This window comes from Spermophilus citellus, assembly GCF_964194105.1.
Source record: "Spermophilus citellus genome assembly, chromosome: 16".
Lineage (NCBI taxonomy): Eukaryota > Metazoa > Chordata > Mammalia > Rodentia > Sciuridae > Spermophilus > Spermophilus citellus.
The window spans coordinates 4,435,958-4,461,482 of record NC_138196.1 but is presented as its reverse complement, the minus strand read 5'-3'; the positions used below and the strand labels follow the sequence as shown (position 1 = coordinate 4,461,482).

The following is a 25,525-nucleotide window of genomic DNA, read 5'->3' as shown; positions in this document are numbered from 1 at the left end:
CACTGATTATGTGCTCCTGTTTTTAAATAGAATTAAGTATGACATGAAAATTTGTATCCAAACTCACCAAAATGTATATATTACATATGTGCAGCTTTAAAAATATCAGTTATACCTCAATAAGCTATTTTTTTTAAAAAAAGAAAATGTGCCCACGTGCACACAGGATTGGAGGACAGAGGAGCAGGACGAAGCGTGGCGGGAAGACGAGCCCCGAGCTGAGGTCCCTGGTGCTGTTCGCTTCCCCTGCTTGCACACCTCTGCTTTCTAACTTCTCTCCTTCACTCATTCAGCCAATGACCAGGGGGCCACGCCCTGTGGCACCTAGGCAGTAGTAACCGGAAGGCCACAGTTGCTCAATGGCCACGACAGGAGCAGGGGCTGCCCAAGGTCTGTAACTGGGGGATGGGGCGTGGCCAGAGGCATCAGGGAGGGTCCTGAGCCAGTGCTGGGCACTCTGGGCTCTGGAGGTGGTCCACCAGGGAGGAGGAGCAGGAAGGAGCCCCAGTGCTGAGGCCTGGGAGGACCACCTGGGGGAGCCCAAGGATAGGCAGGGCCACACAGGCTCCTCACCAGCCATTTCTGGAAGTTCTGCTTTATCCCCAGAGCCCCCGAAAGCCAAAAGAGGGGTGTGAGCGTGGCTGACCTGATCGGGTTTCTACTGAGCAAGGCTACCACCCCACCTGCAGGGAGTGTCCTGCCCACACGGCGCAGGACTGCTGTGACGTCCAGACCTGAGGATACCCAAGAGCTGACGCAGGTCCATCTCCAGCAGGCTTCATTTCCACATGTGGAAGGGACTTTGGAGTTAGGGCCAAGGAAGGACCAAGTGGCCTGGGTTGGACATGACGTGGCCTTACCAAGGGAGCACTCAGGAAATCATGGCGTTAAAGGGCTGAAGCTTAATGTAACTAGAGTCTAAACAGTCTGTGAGTTGTCTGCTGAATTTCCCTCACAGCCCTACAAGGTGCGACTGTTGCCAACCTTGCTTTTCTGAGGCAGACAGGAGTCTGGGGGAGGTGGAGCACTCCTGCCCTCACAGCTCCTAGGCGGAGGGGGCTGAGCTGAAGGCAGGCCGAGCTGCTCCCCACCCCTTCCCAGAGGCTCCACATCCTGCCCAGAGCTGGTCCCACCCCGAGGCACCAGCAGTGAACCAAGCCGAGGCACAGTTACAGGTCCCTCGTCACAGACGCTGCCTGGGCACAGGTTCACCCCAGCCCTTCGCAGGCACTCTTCCCTGTCTGCCCTGTCAGCCTTCCCACACTTCCTAGAAAATACGTCAGCAGACGTTCGTGTTTAAATAGATAGGTATCAGACCATATGATTTATATATGCAAATTAAATCATGTCTATATGAGCTCATCATAAAGTGAAGTTGACGAAATAGGCTGCAGGATCACATAACTAGGAGTTTAACCATCTTTTGCAAAATAGGTTCACACACTCAGAGTGGAGGGAAGTGTGTTGGGATCCGGGACTTTATCGTCATTTTCATCTTTGTAGTTCTGGATATCGTCAGTGAGCTCCCTAGCATGGCCCACCAACACTGCTTCCACCATGTTGGTGGCCATTTCTAGAGGTACCAAGAGAAGGGGAATTAAACATGAGACGTTCCCTGTAATAAACTGCCCATTGCTAACCAATGGGTGTGCACCCAACTCTGCAGGACTATGGTGTGAACCCACAACAGGGGGAAGGACTCGTTCATGATGTTAACTGCATCCTACCCAGAAGCCACCAGGCAGTGGTCAAATGCTTTCAACGCTGTCTCCAAAGCCAGGCACCCCAGTGAAATCCCTTCAATAGAAACGTCATATCTGACGCAAAGGTGCAACTCTGGATGTGACTGGTTTGAGATAGGGATTTAGGATAAGGAGAGAGACTGAGTCTTAAAGGAAACACCCACAAGCCACTAAGGTGCAGAAAGCACAGTTGTGAACCTGAGCAACATGCCCCTGACCTGCAAGCTCAGGGAAGACTGGTGCAGGATTGCCCAGCTCCACCCTGGCTCCACCTCCAGTCCGGCCCCCAACTACAGCCCATCTATAAAAGTGGAGCCTCCACCCCAGGTGAGGCTTCTCACTCTCTGTAGCCCACACTCTCCCTTCAGTGTGTATCTACTTCCTAAATAAACCTCTCTCTCTGACTTTGCATGGTGCATGCCGAAATTCTTTCTGTCACATGTGCCAAGAACCCCTCTGGTCCTGAGTCAAGTTCCCCCTACCTCTGGAAACTTCTGGGAACCTTCTCTGGATTCATCAGTTTTTCTGTGACAGTTTGATGTAGACATATAGTCATGCAGCTTCTTAAATCTAAAATCAGAAGCTAATTTGTATCTGTTAAAAGACATCTTCAACAAACATTGCAGCAAGAAATGCTAAAGCCTATCCTTTTTTGCATTATCTGAAATTAATCTGTTTCTTTAAAAAGTCTCAAAATTTTAAATGCTAATAGCTATCAAGGTTGCAGATGCATTTATAATAATAAAATGTCAACTCTCCATGCAAAAGAAACAGATACTAAAAGCAAGCGTCAGTCACTAGAGGTAATAAGCAGTGCTTTCTTAAAAGGTGAGCCGCATGTTGTAGTTGTCACTAACACCCCCCCAAGGCATGGTCACAAGCACAGTGCTGTCCGCAGAAGGGTTTTCAGAAGTGTCAAATATTGTCCTTTGATGAGATTTGGAAAGTAAAAGTTAAATCAAATGACTTGTGAACTCTTACTTACAATGAAAATTAATTCAGTTGAAAATGTGAAGTCGTTAACTGATTCAAACCACATTTCATCTGCATCTTTTATTTTACTGAATTTCCTGCCATAAAGAGAAAAGCAGAAGTGAAGTCATTAGGAATCTTACCTTGGGGTTCTCTAGCAGATCAATGAAGGAGCTGATGCTGACGGTCCCAGTGCCCCCGGGGTCCAGGGTCTGCATTAGTTCTTTGAATTCTGAATCACTTAAGTTTACAATCATGCAATTTAGGATGTGTCGCAATTCTTCCCCTGTCATCTTTACATTACCCTCCTGAGCGCGAGTATGTACACAAGGGAATTTAAAAAAGAAAAAGACAGAAAAGGAAGGAAAAGTATTATATATATTTAGCATAACTTGGTACAGAGTGAGCTTTGGCCAAATAGCATTATGATTTGAAATGAGAATACCTCAATTGAGGACCATGATGTCACACATGTGCAAGAGCAGGGGCCTGGGGGTACCAGAACCTTCCCAGTACCCTGCCTACGTGTTCTCTACCAGGTGGGCAGGAGACGGCCAGGTGAGGGATGAGGCCCATCTCTGGGACACAGGCCGCCCCTCCCCAGGGGCGTCCATGGTGTGAAGAGCCCTCCCAACGCCCACCTGGTGGCTCAGAGCTTCCTGGCAGTTCAATTTCAACTTGCCGATTGACTAAGAACACTAATTATGCTTGTTCTGAGTACGACCAACCTCATCAATTAAATCAGTGGACGATTACTTAGCGAGATCACTTTCGGCCACGCCACACAAAGAACACATTATGAGCAAGATACTCTGAGGCACATTTCTTCACCCAGAATTAAAAATTGTCAATAAGTAAATTACATATGAAAATTGAGAGGTCCTGTTTACTTGAAAGAGGGGAAAGAAACCCTACCTCTCACAGAGAGATGCTGTGAATATCAATGCAACAAAACTTACATGGAAAGTGCTTACTAAGAGAGACCCAAAATCTGAAAAGGAAATAAGTTCCCCTAGGGTAAATTAAATCAGGGGATACATATACATGCTTAGTTTTTGGCTTGGGAGAGATCATCAACTTTTATGCCCAAATAAGTGATTGTGGCAACTTTTAATAATTTCTGTGTCATCGTCACCACTAATGGTAGGACCTTGTCACCGCCCCAGAAGAAGTACATTTACTCCATTCCCTACTTCCACACAGCTTGAGGCAACAACTGTTTCCATTCTCTGTGCGATTGGTTCTGAAGACAGAACCATACAATGAACAAGTGGTCTCTCTGTCTGGCTTCTTTCAAGCAGTCCAGTGTGGCTGGGCCTGTCCATGCTACAGCATGCTCAAGCACTTTGTTCCTTTTTATTCCTGATTAGTATTACAATATCTTTTAATATCTGGTCACCATCGGATGACCATTTGGATCATTTTCAGCTTGGAAATTATGAACAATGTTGCTATGAATATTTGCGATGTGTTTGTGTGGACTTACATTTTTTGATTTCTCTTGGCCTAGACCTAGGTGTGGAATTGCTGGGTCAAATGGTAAATTAGGTTCGACTTTTAAAGAAGCTGTTTTCCATGGTGGTCACATGCCCCGCAACAGTGTGGGAGTGTTCCAGTGTCTCCTCATCCTTATCATCTTTTTGAAATGAATATCCAATTTTCTCAGCAGCATTTTGAAACATGTGAGCTCAGCTGGAGGGGATGCAGGCCATGCCCCCCCACACCACACACAGACTAGCAAGGGCAGAGCAAACTCTAGGGGTGACAGTCACCCGCGGGCAAGCCACCAGGAGCCCCTGGGCCCCATGTTCTAGGCAGGCTTCTCCTGCCACACCTGTGCCTGCGCTGCCTCTGCAGGCTGGGGACCTGGCTGGGGGTGGGGACTTGGGACAGGGACTCCAGCCTGGGAGCCCCAGCAGGAACCCTGACCCCACCAAGCACATGTCAGAGGGAGGACGATGCCAGGAAAGGAAAGAGCCGGTCGGAGTCGCTGGTGGGATAGAGCAGCGAGGGCTCAGACACAGGACACGGACCATGCCACGGGCTGAGTGCTGAGGGAACACAGGGGTCCTCAAGGGGTCCTCGAGGACTGAAGAGGCAGAAGCCCCAGCCAGCCCACACCGTGGTTCCGCCCAGGGGCCAAGCACTTCTGGGCTGGGCAGGCCAGGGCAGGGCACCAGAGGGGTGAGGGATGCACCACTGTGCACCAGCCACAGTACATCCCTGTGTGCACGGCCCCTGAACGCTGCCCCACCCGTTCCTCCCGGGGTTTCTGCAGTGCACTTCCAAGGGCACTGATATCAGAGCTCAGCCTGGGAGCCTCAGCAGGAACCCTGACCCCACCAAGCAGCAGGAAGCAGCTGCAGAGGGAGGGTCTGTAGAGATCCCTCCTAGCTGACCCCGGCCTCCAGGCCACCTGCGGTGGGGCAGCTGCCCCGGGCCCAGGACACGCTGGCAGACACACAGGGCCCACCTCTGCTCCTTCTACAGAAAAAGAGGTGAGTCCTGGAAAAGGGCAGTGACGTCAACTGTCACAGGAGACAGGATGCAGGAACCTGGTTACCTAATCTAGGCCACTAGTTGGAACTGAGTCAAGGCTGAGCAGGTGCTGGGTGGAAGGAATGGTCAAATGACTGTGAAAAGGGCAGATGGAGGAGACCCTCTTCTGTCCAGGAGAGAAGGTGTGTGAACTCTGAAGAGCCCACATCCGCTGCACAGAAGCCCCGGAGAAGCCAGCACAGTTGACTGGGACCGGCAGCAACGGGGCAGCCGAGAGCTCATCCTGCTACTCCACGCTGCTCCAGGAGAGGGAGCCCCGCCACACAGGGCCTCCCAGCTCCCCTCCCTCTGCAGTGCAGAGAGCCAAGACTGGCGGGAAGTCACCATGCACCACTGTCTCCACTCAGGAATGTCCACACTGTCCCTCAGTGACCCTGCCAGCGTCTCCACATTGCACCTCACAGTGACCCATCCAGAGCATTCTCTGCACTGCATGTGTCATGGTGGCCCTGTCCTGTGTCCCCAAGCAGGTATCCCTGTCCAGCATGTTCCCCAGAATGTCAGTGACCCGGTCCACAGTGTCCCCCAGAACATGTGTCACAGCAACTGCAACCACAGATCCCCGCCTTGTGAAACAGGGAGCCCGTCAACAGAGCCCCTCCACACTGCAACCCCCCAGCCGGGACCCTCACCCCTGGAATCTCAGGCCCCAAATCCCTCGTGTGGGGCCTTTCTCAGGGATTGTCTTACCCTCACACAATGCTCGACCTCTGCCATCTGTCTACCAGGGAACGGTGTCATTTTAATGCCCGGCACATGTGTTTCCAGCTTGTTTAGAACCCAGGGAAAACCTGAGTGCCCTTGTCTGCATACCAGCTGGGGATCCGAGTCACTCGATGGCGTGCAGCACCCAGCGTGGCCTCGAGCTGGGTGCGTGGGGCTGCCACCTGATATGGGAGGTCTGCATCGGGACAGCCTCTGCCTGCTCTGCTGAGCAGTGGCCTGAACTTGGCAGGCTGTCACTGGGGCACTGTCCCCAGGCTTCTACAGGACAGGGCTACCTGCTGAGACCAAAGCACGTGTTGCTGGGGTGGCCGCTCAGCGAACAGCTACTCAGATGCTGGGCAGGCTGGGCCCAGGGAAGCTAAAGGAGGCCCTATGGCAGGCTCAGGTGGCCTTGGGGCGCAGGGGCTGCCACCTCCTACCCTGTCGGGCAGGGACCCTGCTACACAGGCGTAGTTGAAGCAAAGATTCGTTGGGAAGAAACAAAACCACTCTGCACTTTCAGGCTCCAGCTGCTGAATGCTGAGCAGCAGGCTCGGAGGGACTCGCCCTCGGCCAGGCCTGGGGATGCTCCAGGCCTGCTGCCCCGGGCTCCAGGCCCGCTGGGCTCCGTGTTCCTGGATTCTGTCACATGCTTCATCCTGATCTCATCAGAACCCCCACATGGGGCTCCCAGGTACTTCTGCTGGAAACAAACAGAGAGGGTGCTCTCTGCCTGGGGTCCAGCACCCCAGTGTGGGTGAATCCAGTGGGAGCTGGCCCGGCTCCAGACTTCCAAGTACACAGTCCCAGGTGGCCACCTGCTGGCCCCCAACACCCAAAGAAGCTGCCTGTGCTGTGGAGGCCTGGGCAGGAGGGAGCACATCTGTACCAGGAGCTGCTGCTACCACCCCAGGGGACAGGTGGCCCGACAGCGAAGGGAAGCGAGGTCAGGGAGGGGCAGAGGAAAAACGTGAAGACAGGGCTGTTTCCTCCCTGTCATAAGCCATGGTGGGGTCACAGCCCCACTCCCCTAGCCCTGCACACCTGCTCTCTGGGGACACCAGCTTTCCACACAGGACACTGTCCCACCACGGGGCCTACTCCATCACCTACCTGTCCCTGAGGTCCAGCCGAAGGCCACATGAAGGTCACATCTAGCTGTAGCCTTCTCCAGGGCCCATGGCCAGCGGCAGGGACACTGTAGCCTCTGGGTTTGCTATTTCTGTTCCCACCCATCTGGTTCCCACGCAGGAAGAAGGGGTTTTGAACTGGGGCTCCCGGAAGCGCCAACAGGGTGGTGGGGAGCAGGGCTCTAGAGTCCCAGGACCCGCTGCCACGTCCCAGCCCCGGCATCTCAGCAGGCGGCCAGCGGCCCACCCGGCAGCTCCACCACCATCGGGAGACAGGCCACCTAAGGTTACCAGGGAGCTGTGAGCACTGGCACCCTCCAGGGTGACCAACCCCGGGCACTGCACCCCGATGGGGACACGTACGCTTGTCGTTCATGAACCTCCGGCAGAACTCCTGGAAAGTGCCCCGGTAGCTCATGGTCCGCAGCGAGCGGTGGAACTGGTAGTAGGACACCACCAGGTCCTTGGGGTTCCGAGCCATGTAGATGACCTGTGGGCAGAGGAACATGGTGAGCCGAGGCCCCTCCCAGGCCGACCGCACGTTCTGAACCGACACCACTCCGCCGGCCAGGGTGGGCGGGGACTCTGCCCAGAGATGGGCTCCTGCCCACGAAGTGCTTGCCAGGTAAGTACCGAGCACCGGCTGCCCTTTTGTCCTCCAGACCGCTTTAAAACAGAGAACAGGAAAGTTACAATGTGAGGCTGGCGACGAGAACTTCGGGCCTTGGAACGCAGCGCGCTAGGGAGGCTGGAGGCAGGGAAGGGCGCAGGGCGGCAGCCACCATGGGACACCCACTGCTCCGCTGCGAAGGCAGAGCCAGCTAAAACGGGTGAAGGGCTGTGTCCCCGGATGCAGGTGGCTGAGGTTCCGAGGGGAGCCCAGGCCAGTGGGTGGCGTGGCTATGGCATGACCCACAAGGAGGGCATGGCGGGTTACCTTGGAGTCACCGTTGTGGAGGTCGGAGGGCAGGAAGCGGTAGGGGAGGTGGCTCTTAATGAGGCGTGGAGACGTCAGTTCCTGCGGGCAGAGGAGAGGTTCTGGGGGAGGCACAGCTGTCGTTTGTCTTTTTTAAGGGCCCTTCCAAGGGGACCAGGAGGAAGGGGTCTCCAACAGAGCAGGACCCACCACATCACCTGGCCAACTTCCCTCCCAGACATGGCCCCCATCAGGCTGGACCCTGCAGGCAGAGATGAGGGCCCCCGCACTCAGCCTGATGAGATGACTTCTCACAGCCACACAGGTCACGCAGAGACCCAGGAGCGGCCCACCCAGCCTGGAGGGGCCACCGACACCCCACCAAGGAAGGGCCTAGGACAGGCCAACAGGGCCAGCACCAGCTCAGGCAGCAGCTCTCGAGACCGGAGCCTCCAGCCACCTGCCCCCAGCCCTTCTCCACACAGTGGGTGGGTCAATCCTGGAAGCATCTCCAGCTCCTGTGCCCATGCAGGGACCCCTTCCCTGTCACCCCAGGAACAAGACCAGCCCCCTATGGGCTCTCAGACCTGGGATCTGGCACCCACAGCCCCCCAGCCTCTCCCTGCTCAGGAGCCAGGCTCCTGGGGCCATGGGGTCTCTGTGCCCCTGGTCCTTCTACTCCTCTCTTTCTGGACCATTCTAAGCAGCCCCCAAGGAGATGCCAGGCCTGTCCCTTTCTAACTCACTGCCCTCTAGTGCTGATGACCATGGTAACTACTAAGACTTCCTGTCCCTTCCTGCATGAGGCCGTGAGCTGATCCAGCCAGCTCCCAGCCGCAGCCCAGTGCCGGGCAGGGCAGGGCTGGCTCCCAGCACAGCCACCTCCCAGCACAGACGCACTGCGCACCTCCTGGACCAGTCAGGGAGAAGCCCACGCGGCCAGGCCCACACCACAGGGCACTGAGGGATATGCGTGCAGTGGGGTTTCTCTGAGAGCTGTGTTCCAGAAGGTCCACCTAGCAGGGGGCAGAAAGTCCACCTAGCAGGGGGCGGGCAGGCGAGACCAAAGCTTCAGCTGCAGTGCTCAGGGGATGGTGCCAGAATTCAAAGGTGGCTGAGAGGTGGCGTGAGGAAGACCCAGACCCGTGGGAGGACAGAGGCACAGGGACTGGAAATGCATATACAAACACACTACAGACGTGTATACAGTCATACATACACATCAGTTTCCCCCCCAGAAGCACTGGGGGTTGAACCCAGGAGCCAACTACACCAATTTCATACCCAGTCCTTTATTTCTTGTTTTTTATTTTGAGACAGGGTCTCACTAAGCTGCTGAGGCTGGCCTCCTCGTGCCTCAGCCTCCCAAGTCACTGGGACTCCAGGCTTGTGTTGCCACCCCGCTGGCTTATTTCATTTTCAAAACCAAACATTTGATGCAAACCCATCCTCCTGGCTCCCTTAACAGATGGGGCAGTAAGGGGGAGGCCAGAGCCTGCTTTCCGCTGGTGGTTCCATATCCACACCCTCCCTGCCTCCCTTGGCATCTGCTTCCGTCTCTCTCGCACACTCCCTGACCTAAGGGGACGGACACCCTGCTCAGGTGCAGGGTCACAGTAATGGGCTCAGACCTATGGGTTCTCTCCTGGCCATCTGGGGCCACCTGGGCTCTCTCCTCTCCTCCATCCAGAGCCCTCTGAACCCCCTCAGCATCCACTGCCACTAAGCCGGTGTGACTGCAAAGCACTGGACATGGTGGCGAGGGGCTGGGGCTGCCAGCACAGGCAGTACCTTGATGATGTACAGGCCTGGCTGGGGGTACTCCAGGATCAGGAGCTGCTCGTCGATGTTCATCAGGCCGATCTCATCGGGGTCAGCCCCTTGGCTCACCAGGTAGACAACCTCCTGCAGCAGGCTCGTGCCTGGGGAGAGAGGCCAGAGGGGCACTCAGGCAAGTCTGGGCCAGCCCTGCAGGCGGGCAGCACCTCGGCCCAGGGAGCAAGTTGAGTCTGAGGAGACAGCACTCCAGCCTGAGCCCCACTACTGCGGGTGACCTGGGCGTCACCGCTCCCTTGGAGTTCAGAGGGGAAGGATGCTCCTGCCTCTGGATCCGGAGCCTCCAGGGTTGACTTTCTCAGCTGATGCAGGAGTGCCCAGGGTCAGGGAAAGCTGCCAGCCAGGGTCTTCACACCCGCCGGGTGTCCACCGTGATCCGGCGCCCATGGGCCACAGACTGCTGACGGACTCCCCTCACAAAGCAGCGACCCAGCATGGACAGTCCCCTGCTGGATCTGGGGACCTTCCCTCTGGGATGAACAGCACATCTCAGGTTCAGTGTCCCCGACCTAGAACCCTCTACAGCTTCCCGGTGTTCACTACCCAGGCCAGGCACCTCCTTTGCCAAGGTCCCCAGGGGCCCTGGCTCCTCCACCCTGATGGGCCCCCAAGCTCCCCACCCTGGGGCCCTGGCCTCTGGCTGCTTCCCGCTCCTGCCTCAGGCACCTTTGGGAGTGCGGCCACAGGGACCCCCGCACAGCCGCACCTACAGGCCACGCAGGCCCCCCCCCATGAAGCATGGGGCAGCAGGTCCCCATGTAACCCACTTCTGGACCAGCTATGCCCACAGGCCACCGAGCAGCTCAGGGCTGGGTAGAGCAGGAAGAGGTGGAGGCCAGCCTGCCCACGTGGTGGATGAGCCCCTACTCTGGGCACAGTCCTGCTCTGGCCTCCAGGGACGGGGGACACACCCAGGAGCCAGCAGAGGGCCCAGAGCACTGTCAGGGAGGAGGCCACATGTTTTCTCCAGCCTGTGTCCTCGCTCCTGGCACCCTGGTCCCGTGGGCCAGGCCACCCACTGCCACCACCCCCAGGACCTACAGAACAGATGGGGCCAGCTTAGCACTCGGCCCCTTCACTCTGGGGGTCCCAGTGCTGTCCCTTGTGCCTCCCCACCTCTGGCCCAGACCGCGGCCCTCGGCACCCTCCACGATGGCCTTACCACACCCCACTCCTGCAGGCCAGTCTCGGGCGGACCCTGCTTCCTAGAGCAGCACCAGGTGCCTGGCCATAGCAGAGGCCTGGCCACAGCCCACACTGCCCACCTCAGCAAATGGCCACCCGGTGGCAACGCTGGCAGTGCTGCTACCCACCTGCCTCTGGCCTCAGCCAAGTCCACTGGGGCTGAGTTGACCCCTCCTCTCCCATGTGAACTGCTTCCTGCATGAGACACATGGCTCCATACTGCTGCGAGTGTGCCCTCCTTCACGCCTGCCTTCAGCACAGCAACAGACCCGTGGAAGTGAGGGCGCCTGCCAGGCCGTGAGCCCTGGAGACTGCACACTCCCCGGGCCAAGGCAAGGTCCCGAGCTGCAAGCCTGTCTCTGCCCAAGCCCCATCCTCCTGTGGGGCTGTCTGTGTTTGGTGGTACCTGCCCAAGCCCAGTCGGCACCTCTGCCCCCTCTACATGTCTACTGAAATGTCACCTCCCAGCAAGGGCTCCCTGACCCATCCTGCACCCTGTCACAACATCCCCACTGTGCCAGCAGCCCAGGACAGCTGCAAATTCCTTCCTGTGCCCCGCCCCGCCCCACAAAGGCAGGGACCTCTGTCCCGCTCCTGGCTGCGGCAAGAGAGGCGGGACCAGGCAGGGCGGGACACAGGTCAAGTGCAGGGTACAGGCCCTGGCCTCCTGAGGGCACAAAGCCAGCTGACCTGACAAAATGACCAGAGAAAAGGAGGACTGGAGCCAGGGTTGTCCACTGACTGATCACCTGCCCACCCCAGGTGTGTGCCTAAGCACCTGCACCCGGGGCCAGGCCCAGGCTCCAGAGCCCAGCCGAGCCCTGCGGGGCCTGCCCAGGGCCACGCTGCAGTCCCCACACTGCTCTCACCACCTCAGTCCCTCAACCAGCCGCAGCCGTGGGGGCTGCACAGGCTGCCCACCCCTGGCCACGGTCCCTCCAGGGCCTGGGAGGCCACCTGCGCCCGGGGAGGCCTCTGAGCTCCAGCAGCCTCTAGCTCCTCCAGCGCAGCAGCCCAAGGCCTTCAGCAGGCTGCCCTCTGTCTGGCCACGGGGACTGGACCCGTGGTCCCTGTCCTCAAGAAGGCTTCCCAAGTCTAACCAGGGGCCTGCCCTGTCCCAGAGCCCAGTACTTCCTGTCCTGCCTGTCCCACAGGGTCTGACAGGGGGCTCCTCCAGGAGGACAACTCAATCCACCGGACAGTCCCAGGGAGAGCCACAGGCAGCTTCGGGACCAGGACAGTGGGGCAGAGGCGCGGTGGCTGCAGCCACATGGGAACGGCTGAGGCCGACCAAACCAACGCACAGGAGGGAGCCGCAAGGGAGCTGGGCATGTGAGCAGGACGCCAGCCTGAGGCCGGTGACCTGTGTGCGTGGGGGAAGTGACAGGCAGGGCCACCACTAGTCAGTGACAGAAGCCATGCACTCCCCTGGGGCCCAGTGTACAGGGGGTTGGCCAGGAATTGTTGGCCAGGCTGAAGTCACTCTGAGGGTGACCAGGTGGACACTCCCGGGGTGGCAGGCAGCACACTCTGACCCTGGGACCTGGCAGACCACAGGGAGTCCCTGGGATTCAGGGGCAGAAGCGCCCAGGCCCAGGGCGGGCAGAACCCAGCAGAACCTCCTGGGAAGGACGCTTCGTCCTGGGGTCAGACCATCAGAGCAGGGACCTGGGGCCAGAGCCTGACCTGCGCCCGCCTCTTCCCCAGGTGGCAGCGGGGGCTGTGAGCCGCTCTCTGCAGGAGGCCCGGTGTCTGAGGCCCCCACTCCTCGGGGCCACCAAGGCCCAGGCGAGCCTGTCCTTAGGGTCAACTTCTCCAGGGAGGATGCCGTCAACCCCAGGGTGGGCGCACCTGGGAGCAGGAGAGGAGGGCCGGCCTCGCCGCGCTCACAGGACGCCCGCACCCTGCCCTCACCTGCACTCCAGGTGCCCGTGCCCACAGCCTCTGCACCTGGTCCCCAGAGGAGGAACCTCCCCCCACCCGGCAGGCACCCCTTCATGGCCACCACCCACCTGACTCCCAGAGCTCTGCGGTCAGAACTGGTCCCTGCCCTGGTCCCTGCCGGTCGCCCTCCTCCTGGCAGCCATTTAGACACTCTGCCACCATGTCCTGGACAAACCTCTTCCCTCTGGCCCCCCTCCGGCTCCTTCCTGCTCAGGTGCAGGTGCTGTAGGTCCAGCACCTCCTGCGGGTCAGGGAGGCTGCCAGGCAGCTGGTCAGAGGTGAGGCCACACCCCCGTGGGGACCTGGAGGCCCACATTTGCCAGGTGCTCCCTGTCAGCAGCAGCCCGAGGGGCGCATGGAGGTCCCTGCAGACGCTGTCCACCCTGCTCTCCCTCCCTCAGGGGACAGCCCGCTCCTGGAGGAGGAGGTACACTGCCCACCGTCCCCAGCTCTGCAGAGTCCGCCACACAGAGGAGGATGGGGAGTGGAGGAGCAGGCAGCCCAGTGACCCTACTGCCCATCAGAGCCTGCTCACAGGCCCACCCCGGCCCGTGCCTCCCACGGGGCCGACAGCCATCCCAGCAACCTCCAGGGGCCCCCAGGACACACTAATGATGCCCGAGTCCTGCTGCTGGGGGGACGGCGCCCCACAGGTGAGGGTTGCTGACCTACAGCAGCTGGCCCCCAGGCAGCGCTAGCACCCAGGGCCAGAGCAGGACGCCTGGCCTTCCGGCCCTCAAGGGGAAGCTTCAGAGCCAGCACCTTGTCTGGTGGTCGGGACACCAGGAGGGACCTAGGGACACTTGATCCAGGGTGCAGAAAGCCAAACACACCTGCTCCCTGTGAGCCATGAGGGGCCAGCTCTACGCTGCAGGGCAGCAGGACTGGGAAGGGCAGAGCCTCCAGAGGAGGCAGAGCCTCCAGAGGAGGCGGAGCAGGCGGCAGGGGAGGGGAGGGGAGGGGAGGAGAGGGAGAGGAGAGGCAGCTGCAGCCTCAAACAGCCTGGGGTGCACCAGTCTGGAACCCCCACAAGGGAGGAGGGGGTAGAGAAGTATTCGAAAAGATAAGAATCTTTCCAAAACAACAAGAAGCCTCCACGGATATAAAACATTCAGAGAACCACAAGCAAGACAGCTAATCAAAATCAAAATAAAACCAACAAAAATCACATTCAAAGCATGAAGACCAGAGGTCAGAGGAAACGTCTGCCACCAGGGAGGACTGGAGGCACTGAAGCCCCAGCGTCCCCAGGGCCCAAGCACCCGGGCGCCAGGGCAAGGGGCATCTGGGCAGCGCGGAGCTGGGAGCAGAGAGCTCTGAGGACAGGTCCTCTGCAGGTGACGGAGGAGACAGGGAGGAGAAGGGAGGGAGGAGGAGTCCAGAGACCAGAGACACCGCGCTGTGGGACCAGGGGCTGGCGAGCATGGAGGGGGCCAGATCAGGGGGCTGGCCAAAGACCAAGCCAAGGCAGCACAGGGCCAGGGAGAGGCCAGGCAAGGAGAGGCCAGCCAGCTGTTTCCAGGAGATCGTGCTGGCCACGGGCGAGAGAGGAACCAGGGGTCCAGGAGGAGGGCGCTGAGGAGCTGAGGGGAGGGACGGCCAGGGCGGCAGAGCTACGGTGCCCAGATCTGTGCTCCCTAAAAAAAGACCGGGGAGCCCAGGAAGGGAGGCCAGGAAGGGAGCCCAGGAAGGGAGGACGAGGAGCGGGCACTGTCTGGGAGGAACAACGGGTGGGGAGCCAGCACCAGGCCCTGGAGCGCAGACAGGAGCCCGGGGTCTCTCCTAGAGACAACAGGGCCACAGGATGCTGCCGGAGGCCCTACCCTTCCCTCTGGAACCCATGAGCTCTCCGGACTTTGACTTCGCAGCCCATCCAGCAATGGGGAGAAACCTTCAGGGGCCCAGAGATCTGGTCACTGCTCCCCCCCAGCGCAGGCTCCCGACTGTGTGAAGCTGGGATGGGGAAGGTACGCTGGGAGGGCAGGCGAGAGGGCAGGAGCAGCGGCATCTCCCACGGCAGCAGGCTCCTCGCCACAGCACACCCTGCGACATGGTGCCACGCTGAAAGGCCTGACCAGGACCTCAGAGGGAGCCTCCACCAGAGACCTACTGGGGGGCAGGGAGTCCCTCAGCATCTGCTTGGCTTCCTAATCCATGCAGGTGTGAAGCGACTCCTCCAGGAGAGCCAGCCACGCCTCCGCCTTGTCCTGTGCCTCTCCATGCCCACTCCGCTGCCCACGCCAGCTGGCCTGTGGCCCTCACCCGGGCTTCACTTTTATATCAGGGAAAAGGAAACAGTCACAGGTGCATCTGCGCTGGGGACAGTGAAGGTGGGGAGTGGGCCGGGCCTGGGCAACCCCGCCCACCCAGCCTCGGCCGCCCCACAGCGCCCCCTCGTGAGCCTCCCCGGCAGGGGAACAGGAGTGAGCAGCTGTCCAGCCTGGGCCAAGCAGGGAGCCTCCCGGCTCCTCACCCAGTGTCGGGGAGGTGGAGACTCAGTGACCCCGTGGACTGCAGACCCCCACTCCGCAGGGGCAACAGGCCCAGAGAAGGCCCAGGGCCCACCACGGCCACACAGCGGCCAGGCAAGGCCAGGACTCCGCCAGGCCGCCGGCCAGCAGCAGCGCTCGTCTCCCGTCACTGGAGAACAGCCCTCTAGGACCAGGGGAGGTGACGCCAGCGAGCTGGCCGCCTGTCTGAACCAGGAGCTCCTTCTGTCACCCTGGATGCACCACCACGAGGACCAGGAAGCCCCAGAGCCACCTGCTGGCGAGATGACGGCAGTGACGACCACAGCCAGCAGCCTACGATGACAAGGGACTTCCAGACACGAGCGGACACGACACCGCGGCAATCCTGGGCCGTGAACAGGTGGTGACCTCCCCAGAGGCTCTGGGCTGCCAGGCTAGGTCAGCTTCACCTGGACATCATCCTTGCGGCTGCCCAAGGTGGGAGGCGCCAGCCACAGGGCCACCTGAAGGGGTCAGCTCAGTCTGATTGTGAATCAAACAGCCACCTGTGGCTAGCGGCACCTGGGTGGCCGACCGTCCCCACTGTCACCTGAGCTACCCAGTCAGAAACATACTCTTGCCAGTGCTGCCACCAAGGGGAAGGCCCTAGTCAGGAGGCAGAGGCCAGCACCTGGTAACCACAGCCTTCTCCATAGAAGCCCTTCTTGAGAATGCCACTGATCCCCTGGGGGGGCGGGCTGGGGACCCAGGAAAGGACTCTGCAGGACCTGGGCCCTGACCACCTGGGAGCTATGGTCTCCTAGACTCGGGCACTGGAAACCCGGGGTGCCCACCCCCTGGGAAGGGGCAGCTGGTCCCGGCTACCTGCCCCGATCCAAGCGCCAACTGGGTCCCACTCCCCTAGCAGTGTGCCAAGGGTGGCCACCAGTGCATCTGGCATGGTGGGCACAGAGGACAGCAAGCGGCCACTGACGGCTGCAGGGGTGAGTGACCACTCGGAGCCCTCCACCCCCGCAGGCCTGCCCCAGGGGCCACCAGGGGTCAGGAGGCAGAGGCTCCCCCTGGTACGCCACAGCGCAAGGTCCTGGCACTGGCTCAGGGCCACCCACGGGTGAGCAGCAACGCTGGGCTGAACCCAGGCTGCGCAGGCAAAGCAGGCTCTCTGTGTGGGATCGTTGCCCCATGGTCAGGAGGTGGAAGAGGGCAGGGGAGGGGAGGATGTGGCAAGGACACACGAACAGGCACCGAAGTCCACCTGAGAGGGCTCAGCACTGATGAAAACCTCCAACGCCTCAATGCCCCGAGACCCCCAGGGTCAATCACACTTGAGAGAAGGCCAGCCCCCGGGCCAGTGCCCTAGGGCCTCCACGACTGTCCAAAGACACTGACCCTGGCAGGGGAGAAGCTGCCACGAACCAGGAGACTTGGACAGAGCTCGCCTCTGTCCCTTGGCGGCTGTGTGACTCTGAGCCAGCCTCCACGGAGGTTCTAAAATCAAGGTAGAGGACCCCGGCAGACTGGCCCCGGCCTCACCCAGCACTCAGACCTGCACCCTTCCCCCAGGGTCTAGGACCTGCGGTAAGAGCCAGCGCGTGCTGAGGGCGACCGCCTCCGCCCCTGCACAGGTGAAGGGTGACTTTGAGTGAGAGCCACCCAGAAACTCCGGCTCCTCGCTAGCACCCAGACCTGGCCCCAAGCTGCCCTGCTGCTCCACTGGCCACAGGGAGGGCGTCCACGGTCCTCTGCCCGGTGCACATCGTGCTTGCTCACTGCACGTCACCAGCTCTATGCACGCACAGCAGGACGGGGGTATGACACCGTCACTGGACTCGAGGCTGGCATGACCCCCTCTCCTGAGGGCTTTCCCCTGATGCCACCGGCCACAAGAGGTGGTGGAAAGGAGCCAGGCGGGACAGAGCGGGGAGTGGGGACAGGTCAGGGAGCAGCAGCCAGCACAGTCCTGCACACGCGGCTCTTCCTCCCAGGGGGGTCCCAGGCCCGTGAGCCGGGCTCCGAGGGTCACTCACCCCTGCAGCTTCCAACTCCACCTGTGAAATGGGGCCCCACCGGGCCACCCCCATTCTCGGGACGGACCCCTGAGACGATGGCACCAGGGCTACAGAGCTGAGCTGCCTGGTGGCCGGTGTCACCCCTGGCTGACCACAGGTCAGGGTGCAGGGAGCCGTAGGCCGGGGAGGGGGGGGTGCCGGGGCTGCAGACAGCTGCTGCCCACTCAAGACGGGGCTCTCTGGTGCAGCGTGAAGGGACCTCGCGCAGGGCCTGCAGGCCTCACCTAGGGACAGAGAAGCTGGGGCTCCCCTCCCTGCTGGAGTCTGCCATGTGCTTCTGTGCGACCCCGGGTGTCTGTCCTCCTCAAGGAACCCAGGAAGCCCCCAGCAGAACCCGCCAGGCCCCAGCGCAGGGCCCTTGGAGTGCAGGGCTCAGCGGGGCACAGACACCCAGTCACAGGGCCTGCCCTGCCCCAGGCGCTGCTCCGCAGCCTCCCCCTCCTCCCCCCACGGAACAGGTAAGGCAGGACCCTGGTCCCCACCAGCAACCCAGAATCCTAGGACTCCCCATGCCAAGGACACTGCAAGTCAGTCCCAGGCAAACCCTGTCCCAAGCCAACGTGAGACTGTTCTTAATCTTCCTCGCAGGACTTCAGGTGAAGACTCACCCACCGGCAAAGCAAAACTGCTACAGCCCAGCCCACCCCAGGGGCCAGCCCACCCGGCCCTACACACCTGCTCCCAAGGGCCAAACCCTCCTCCCACGGGGACCCAAGGTTGGAGTGGAAGCGCTGGGTGGGTGGTGGAGGCCTGTCCCTGGCCACAGCAAGCTGCCCGTGCCCATCTCTGTCCATTTCCTCTTCCCAAGAACCGCCAGGAGGGCCTGCAGGCTGTGGTCAGGCCGAGGGAACAGGGACATTCTGCAACCTGACTGCCGGGGGCCCTCCACGGAAAGCCCCCTCCTGGCCTTCCCGGTAGAGCCTGGGGGGCCACAGCAGGACGCCAAGACCCCAGCTCGCCCAGCTCCTGCCCAGCTCCTGCCCGGCTGCTGGTCCGAGGCAACCCCCAGGCCGGCCACCGGCTAAACCACACAGTGGCCCCGACTCAGACGTCTCCCCCCAAACAGTGACAGCAAGGGAACCCCGGGGGTCCCCCTCTTCTCCACTCCAGCGGCCCTAGGCAAGCACCTCTTCCGCAGGCCTGGAGGCCCCCAGCCTGGCTCTCCGGCCCAGGTCTGCCACGCACAGCTGTGTGACCTTCCACAAGCCACCTCCCCTCTCTGAGCCTTAGTGCCCAGATTGAAAAGGTGGGGGTGACCATCTCCGCCCTCCAGACTGCTCGTGTCCACATGGGTTAACGCTGGGAACGTGACTGCCCCGGGTCCTGCGTGGGCGAGGCAGGGAGTCCTGCAGCACGGGGACGCGAGGGGCACACTCCGGACATGGCTGGCCCCATCCCCCAGCGGGGCCCAGGCTGCCAAGGAGCCCGCGTCACCCGCCTCCCCAGATGGCCACCGACACTCCGGAGACACCGCGCTCATGCCAGGCCGGCTGGATCTGGGACCAGAGAGGTTGGGTGACCCGCCCAAGGTCACACAGCCGAGCAGGAACGGGGCGGGAAGGGGAATGGGTGGCGGCGCCGCGCGGGGCTGGGTGGCGGGTGCGCCGTCCAGCGGTCCCCGCCCGCCCCAGCCCCGTGGCCCTCACCCAACTTGGGGTAGGTGACGATCCACACGTCGCTGGGCCGCACCGGGAAGTTGGCGATCTCCTCCATCTTCCCGCGGCAGAAGGGCGGCAGCCGCACGCTGTGGAACTCGAAGTACTTGCTCTCAAACTCCCCCAGGGTGCTGGGGGTCTCGGCCTCGCTCTCCGCCATGCCGCCGCCGCCCGCGCCCCGTCCGCGCCCGCGCGCCCGCCGCCCGCGCCGCAGCGTGACGTCACGGCGCCGCTCCGCGGGCATGACATCATGGCCACGCCCGACGCACGGCGCCACTCGCCGGGCGTGACCGCGCGCCCACCGCCCCGGCGCCCGCACGCACGGCGGCCGCGCGCACCCGCCCGGCTCCCGGAGCGGCGTCCGCGGGCAGTGACACAGCGACGGCGGTGTGCGGGCGCCAGCCCAGAGCCCGAGGGAGGCTCCGGACGGGCCGGGCCCCGCAGGCGTTCGCAGCTCGTGCGTGAGGCGCCTACTGTGTGCCGAGATGAAAGCAGCCCTGGTCCCGACGCTGAGGCTCGGCCTCCTCGGGGAGAGGAGGATGTGCATGGCGCCCAGGCGCCGCCGCTGGGCGCCGGGACAGTCCACCCTGCAGGTGCGCCAGGCCCGGCCCGGCTAGGCGGCCTGCGGTGTGTCGCCCTGCGCCGCAGACTTGGGGAAGGACGTGGAGAGCCACTGGCCTCGTGGCAAAGGGCCTCTGGTTCAGGCTAGAGGGACGCTCTGAGCAAGTGAGTGCCCTGGTGCTGCAGAGCCGGCCTCGGCGAGCCGGTGGGGAGGCAGGAAGAACCCCAGGGTATGGGGTTAGAACTAGAGGTGTCAGCGTGAAGTCGAGAATTTAAAAAAAAAAAAATATATATATATATATATATATATATATATATATATATATATATATATATATATATATATATGTTTCCCCGCTTTGCTGGAAAGACCTCAGGTAGTGACATTACAGAACTCCTCTGGAGCCATGGTCGGATCATTTCTGAGGAACCCCCCCACCCAGAGGAGCCAAGGGTTTTTGGAGAAAGGCCAGTTCCAGGGCTGGGCCAGGAAAGTACAAGATGAGCCTACAACATCTTGCTGACCTAAAAGAGAAGTCAATGTTCAAAATGATAGGAGTTGGTCAAAAGTTCACAGGACACAGTTGAAAGAGCTCCTGCAGGCCAACTCCGGAACCGTTGAGCATGCTGGACAAAAGTGGGGACCACTAAAATTTCCGTCAGAAGTAGAATGGTAACTTGTGGTCCAGTGTGATCCTACAGTGGATGACTGGCCCCAGGGCAACAGAGAAGAATTCCTTGGTATATGAAAAAACAGGCAGATCTCACAGTCAAATGACAAATAAACCAACCACAAAAGACATATGTTGTAGGATTTGATTTATATGCAGTTCAAGGACAAGCAAGACCGTCTATAGTGACAGAGGTCAGAATAATACTTACTTAGGACACCAGGGGACCCTCCAGAGTGGAGGAAACACCCTCTGTTGTTACCTGACAGTACAGACAGAAGGACAGACATGGACATGGGTGCAGGCCCACTTCATGGGTGTGCACAGGGTCCAGTGCTCAGAAGGGCCCCACACTTGAGTGAGTTCCCGATGCCCACTCTTCTGTCCTCTAAGAGTTCCAGCTTCCCTCAGCCTCTGCCCCACCCCACCCAAAGACTATCAGGATCTGGGCACAGCCAGGAAGAGGGTCAGGTTGGACACTCATGTCAATGTCATAAAGACCCCCCACAAAAAAAAAAGGACTGAAAGAACTGTTCTTTTAGATAAAGGAGATGAGAGAGATTTGATGACTAAACACAACACGGGATTCTGGATTGAACTCTGCATCATTAAAGAAAGCCAGAGAAGACATCACTGAGACAATCTGAAATGTTTGAAGGTGGACCATATTGGACGATAATGTGGTAGTGACTGTAAGTTTCCTGAATTTGAGAACGGTACTGTGATTGTGTGAAGGAAACTGCTTTGGTTCATATGGCTCACGCTGAGGCATTTGAGGGTGAAGAACTATGTCTGCAACTTGTTTTCAGATGATTTTACCAAAAACACCACACAGCATAACACTACCGCAAACGCACAGTCTGTACCCACCAGGGGAAGAAAACATGGCAGAGGCCACGGTAGGTGCGTGTAGGTGACGGTGCATGCTTATTCGTTTCCATTGCTGCCATGACAGAGGGTCACAGGTTCAGGCCTACAGGTCACTGAAATGAAGGGAGGGGACCAAGCTGTGTCCCTTTCCAGAGCCTCCAGCTCTAGGAAATCTATGTCCCCACTTTCTCCATCTCTTCTATTTGCTTTTGGCTCTTTCTAGAGGGACTCACGACCTTCAGCTCATGGTCCTGATCCATCTTCAGACAAAGCATGGCTAGGGAAGCCTTCCTCACAACGTATCCCTCTGACGTGGACTCTTCTGCCTCCTTCTTCCACTTCTACGGACCCTTTGATTACACTGGAAAAATCACAGTAACCCCCTGTTTCAAGGTCAGCTGATTAGCAACCTTAGTTTCCCTCTGGCATATAACATAGTCACAGGTTCTGGGGATCAAACATGGACATCTTGCTGGGCGCAATGGGACGTGCCTGTGATCCCAGCCACTCCGGAGGGAGGCTGCAGCAAGAGGATCACAAGCTTGAGGCCCGCCTGGGCGACATAGTGAGACCCTATCTCAAAATTCAAAGTGCTGGGGATGTAGCTTGGTGGTAGAGCACCCTGGGTTTAATCCAAAAAACCAAAAAATAAGTGGACATTTTGGAGAGTCATGATCCTACCATCACAATTGTAGCAAGCTTTTCAATAAGTTCATTTTTTCCCCCCAGAAGAAAAAAACTCGTAACATAGAAAATCCCTAGAAATCTGCAAAAAAGGCCACTAAAGCCTGTGAGTTTAGCAAGCTGGTAGGATACAAAGGCCAAGAAACAAACAGAAAGAGACAATTGGAAGTTAAATTTTTCAATGGCATCAAAAAAACAGGAAGTACTTAGAACAAATCTAAGAGAATAAGGTTTTATACCATAAGCTACAACACATTGATGAGAGAAATTAAAGAAACGGGGGTGTACCAGGTTTGTGGACTGGGAGCCCCAACATTGTTAGGAAGCCCCTCCCCTGAGCCACAGTCAGAGGCAGAACAACCCTAGCCCAAAACCTCACTGGACCCAGAAATTGATGGGCTGGTTCTAAGATTTGGAAATGCAAAGAGCCTAGAAGACTCAAAAGAATTCTAAGAACAGAAGTTGGAGGGTTCGAACCTCCTGATTTTAAGGCTCATTCAAAAGCTCCTTAGCTTACAGCTGTAAATAGGGACTGTGTGGCATCCGCGTCCCATAGAAATGCAGGTAAGTGGAGTCCATCAGCAGTCCTGGGAATAGAAGCAAGCCCGAGGTCAAGCGCTCTCTAAAAGAAACCCCCAAAGAGCAGAATGAAAAAGGTCCACCAGCGCCGGCTTCCATTTCAGATGAACACCCTGTCCCCCCCCCGCCCCCCCCCCCCGTCTCCCCCCCCCCGCGTGTGACTGGCCCGCAGGTCGCTGTCCGAGGTGCTGAACGCTCGCGGCTGCGGCTGATCTCCTGCCCTCCCATAGGCCCTGGGTAAACTCACTCTGGGAACCCTGGGTTTGTCTACGTTCTTTCTTGAGGCACATTCTCCTGTTTGTGTGCACTGTTAAGTTTTTTTAAGGTTAATTACTTGTTGGTTATGAAAATGTCAAACATACACAAAACCAGAATGGTGTCGTGACTCACCTGTCCCCATCACCCTATGTCCACAATCATCCAGCCCTGTTACATCCCCGTCCACCCCTAAACACACACACAGTATCCTGAAACTAACCAGATGTGTCTTATCATGTAACTCATAAATGCCTGGTTGATGGGTTGCTAAGAGACAAGAACTCCAACCACATTCCCAGGGGTCAACCACTGGAAGGCAGCGGTGCCCTTTAACCTGGCTGAACACTAGCTGCTGTCATGATCCGATCTGCAGTTGGGATGCGAGTCCTGGGGGCTGAGACACTGCTGGGGGGCCTAATCCAGCCATGGTAATGCGAGGACAGAGGTCACCCCAACTGCAGCCCTGTTGCTACAGAGGACATTGTGCAAGTCTGGAACCCAAGATGCTGACTCAGGTGGCCACACCCCCGTGGTGGCCCCTGAAAACACTAGTGTCCAGGGACTACAGGATTCAGGCACACTCCCACCAGGGCAGGTCTAGGTGAAGACTAATTGCATCAGAATCTCTGTAGAAGAACCTGAGCATGTTCCTGCCCAGCATTCCACTGTCCCGACAGGGCACAGCCACAGCTGGCCTGGCTGCACTGCTGCTCTCGCCTCTGGCTGGCTGTGTGGCCCACCGTTCTCTAACCCCAGACTCCTCCTCATTTGAGATTACACGGGGTTACCCCAATCTACCGTGCACCTGCAGTCCCCCCAGGAATGATTTTCCTGCCAGCCCAGCTCTAGCGTCCATGAAGACTGAGGCCAGAGGCCAGCTCCTGAAGTCCTCTCTCCCCCTCTTGGCACAGGGACATTGATCAACTGTGTTGGGGCTCGGGTGTAGCTGGAGGTGCCTCAGAAAGCAGCTCATCTTAAAAACAAGGGGCTGATCAAGGACGGGACTTGCTCAGTGCCTCGGAGCAGGGCGCAGTGCAGCTGTGGTGGCCTGGGAGCTTCCTGCTGCCCGAGCACAGACTTGGTGCTGCCAGCCTGCCCCCTTTCCTCCTGAGCGTGGTCTCCCTACCCGGGAGAAGCAGTGCCGACCTCCCAGGCTTGCTCTGAGAATCAAGAGGCTGCTGGGCTCCACAGGCTTGAGGGGTGTCCCCTTGGGGTGGGGTTCCCTATTGCCTCCACGGAGGCGGCAAAGGAGCAGGGGCTCCCTGGGGCAGGCGTCTGCCTCGGGTGTCAGGAGACATCCACCAGGTGGCCCTCATCTTCAGCACTCAGGTTGGCAGGGAGGCTGGACACCAGCCCGGGAGATGGCCCAGGACTGGAAGCCACAGCTTCCTGCAGGCCGCAGAGGCCCCTGGTGGGCTAGTGGGGAAGAGGGAGGCCATGACCTAGGCACACCTGCAGGAGGCCACGGCTCAGGGCAAGAGGGGGCTCCAGCACCCATAGACGGGTCCCTCACAGCTCCCTGCACCTCATCCAGCACCCCCCCAGGCTTCTGTGAGGCTCAGGGGAAGGGGGGGCGGTGCCTCCATGTCCCCCGGGGCCTTTCTGGGCACTGACTCTGTGTTTGACAGGGACTGTGAGGAGCATTCAATTGTTTCAAGTAAATACCCCGAGGAGCGTGGACACCGGTCCATTTATACAGGGAAATGGCTCTGAGAGGTGAGGGCTTCCCTGGTCACATCCATGCCAGTCGCAGAGAGGGGACTCAAAGCCCAGTAGGCCTGAATTTAGAGCCCAGATGTGTCCTCTGCTCTGGAGCCTCTCAGGGTCCCGTGTCGGGGGAGCACAGGGCAGGGGATGCTGACCCGGATCAGCTCTGGGGCTGTGAGTGCCGCCACCCCAGGCGAAGGAAGGCACAGCCGTCTGATGCACCCCCTGCATGGAGGCTTGGGTCAAGCTCATTCATCCTGAGGCTACATTAATAGAGACAGTGAGGGAGGTGGGAGGTGAGAGTCAACTTAGGTCCAGTGCTGGTCCCACCATCCTAGGGCTGCTGGACCCCTTGTTCTTAGAGGGATGTGGACAAACCAGGACTGAGGGGCTGCAGGGGTGAGGGGTTGGGGCTGACTGAGCAGCATCCCAGGTCAGGGATGTCCCTGAAGAGTGGTCACAAGGCACAGCTGCTTGCCATGCAAAGCAGCCTTGGAGTGACCAAGGGACCTGCCAGAGAGTCCCCAGATGAGGGGGGCAGGCAGGGCGTGTGACAGAATACAGAGCGGGGATCCGTGTCCCAATATAGGACAGGAACCAGAAAAGCACTACAAGCTGTGGAGTGTGGGGCCTGGGGGGCTTGGAAATGGCCTGTGCGGTTGTCAAGCTGCAGGAGCACGACCTCGGCCGAGCCTCGGGTGACAGAGTCCCAGGGAGGTCTGAGAGCAGAGGGTCACCGCAAGGGCAGCATTCCCCTCTGAGAGCATGCTGCTGGGCACGGGGGTGGGGGTGGACAGGGAGGAGGGTGGACGGGGGGAGGGTGGACGGGGGGGGAGGGTAGCCTGCTGCCTGTCCCCATCTATGGTGCAGAACAGCAATGGGACAAAGAGGGCACTGAGTAAAGAGATGATGGGGGTGGGGTAACGAGGGAGGCCGGGTGCCGGTGGCCATGGCACTCCTGTCTATCTGTGACCAGGACAAAGGACCAGGAGCAAGAATGTCCTCCAAGGC

The 25,525-nt window shown here is 59.3% G+C and overlaps 1 protein-coding gene across 1 annotated transcript; it reads right to left on the bottom strand.

Moving 5' to 3' along the window:
- Positions 1-6,556: 6,556 nt before the first annotated feature.
- On the bottom strand, positions 6,557-19,344 carry LOC308635106 (sulfotransferase 4A1-like; the record flags this gene model as incomplete). The annotated part of the gene is made up of 5 exons (XM_081269360.1): positions 6,557-6,678; positions 7,472-7,598; positions 8,046-8,126; positions 9,816-9,946; positions 19,176-19,344. 5 exons carry the CDS (start codon positions 19,342-19,344, stop codon positions 6,647-6,649), a joined length of 540 nt encoding a protein of 179 aa, XP_081125486.1. The 3' UTR covers positions 6,557-6,646.
- Between the last annotated feature and the right edge of the window lie 6,181 nt (positions 19,345-25,525).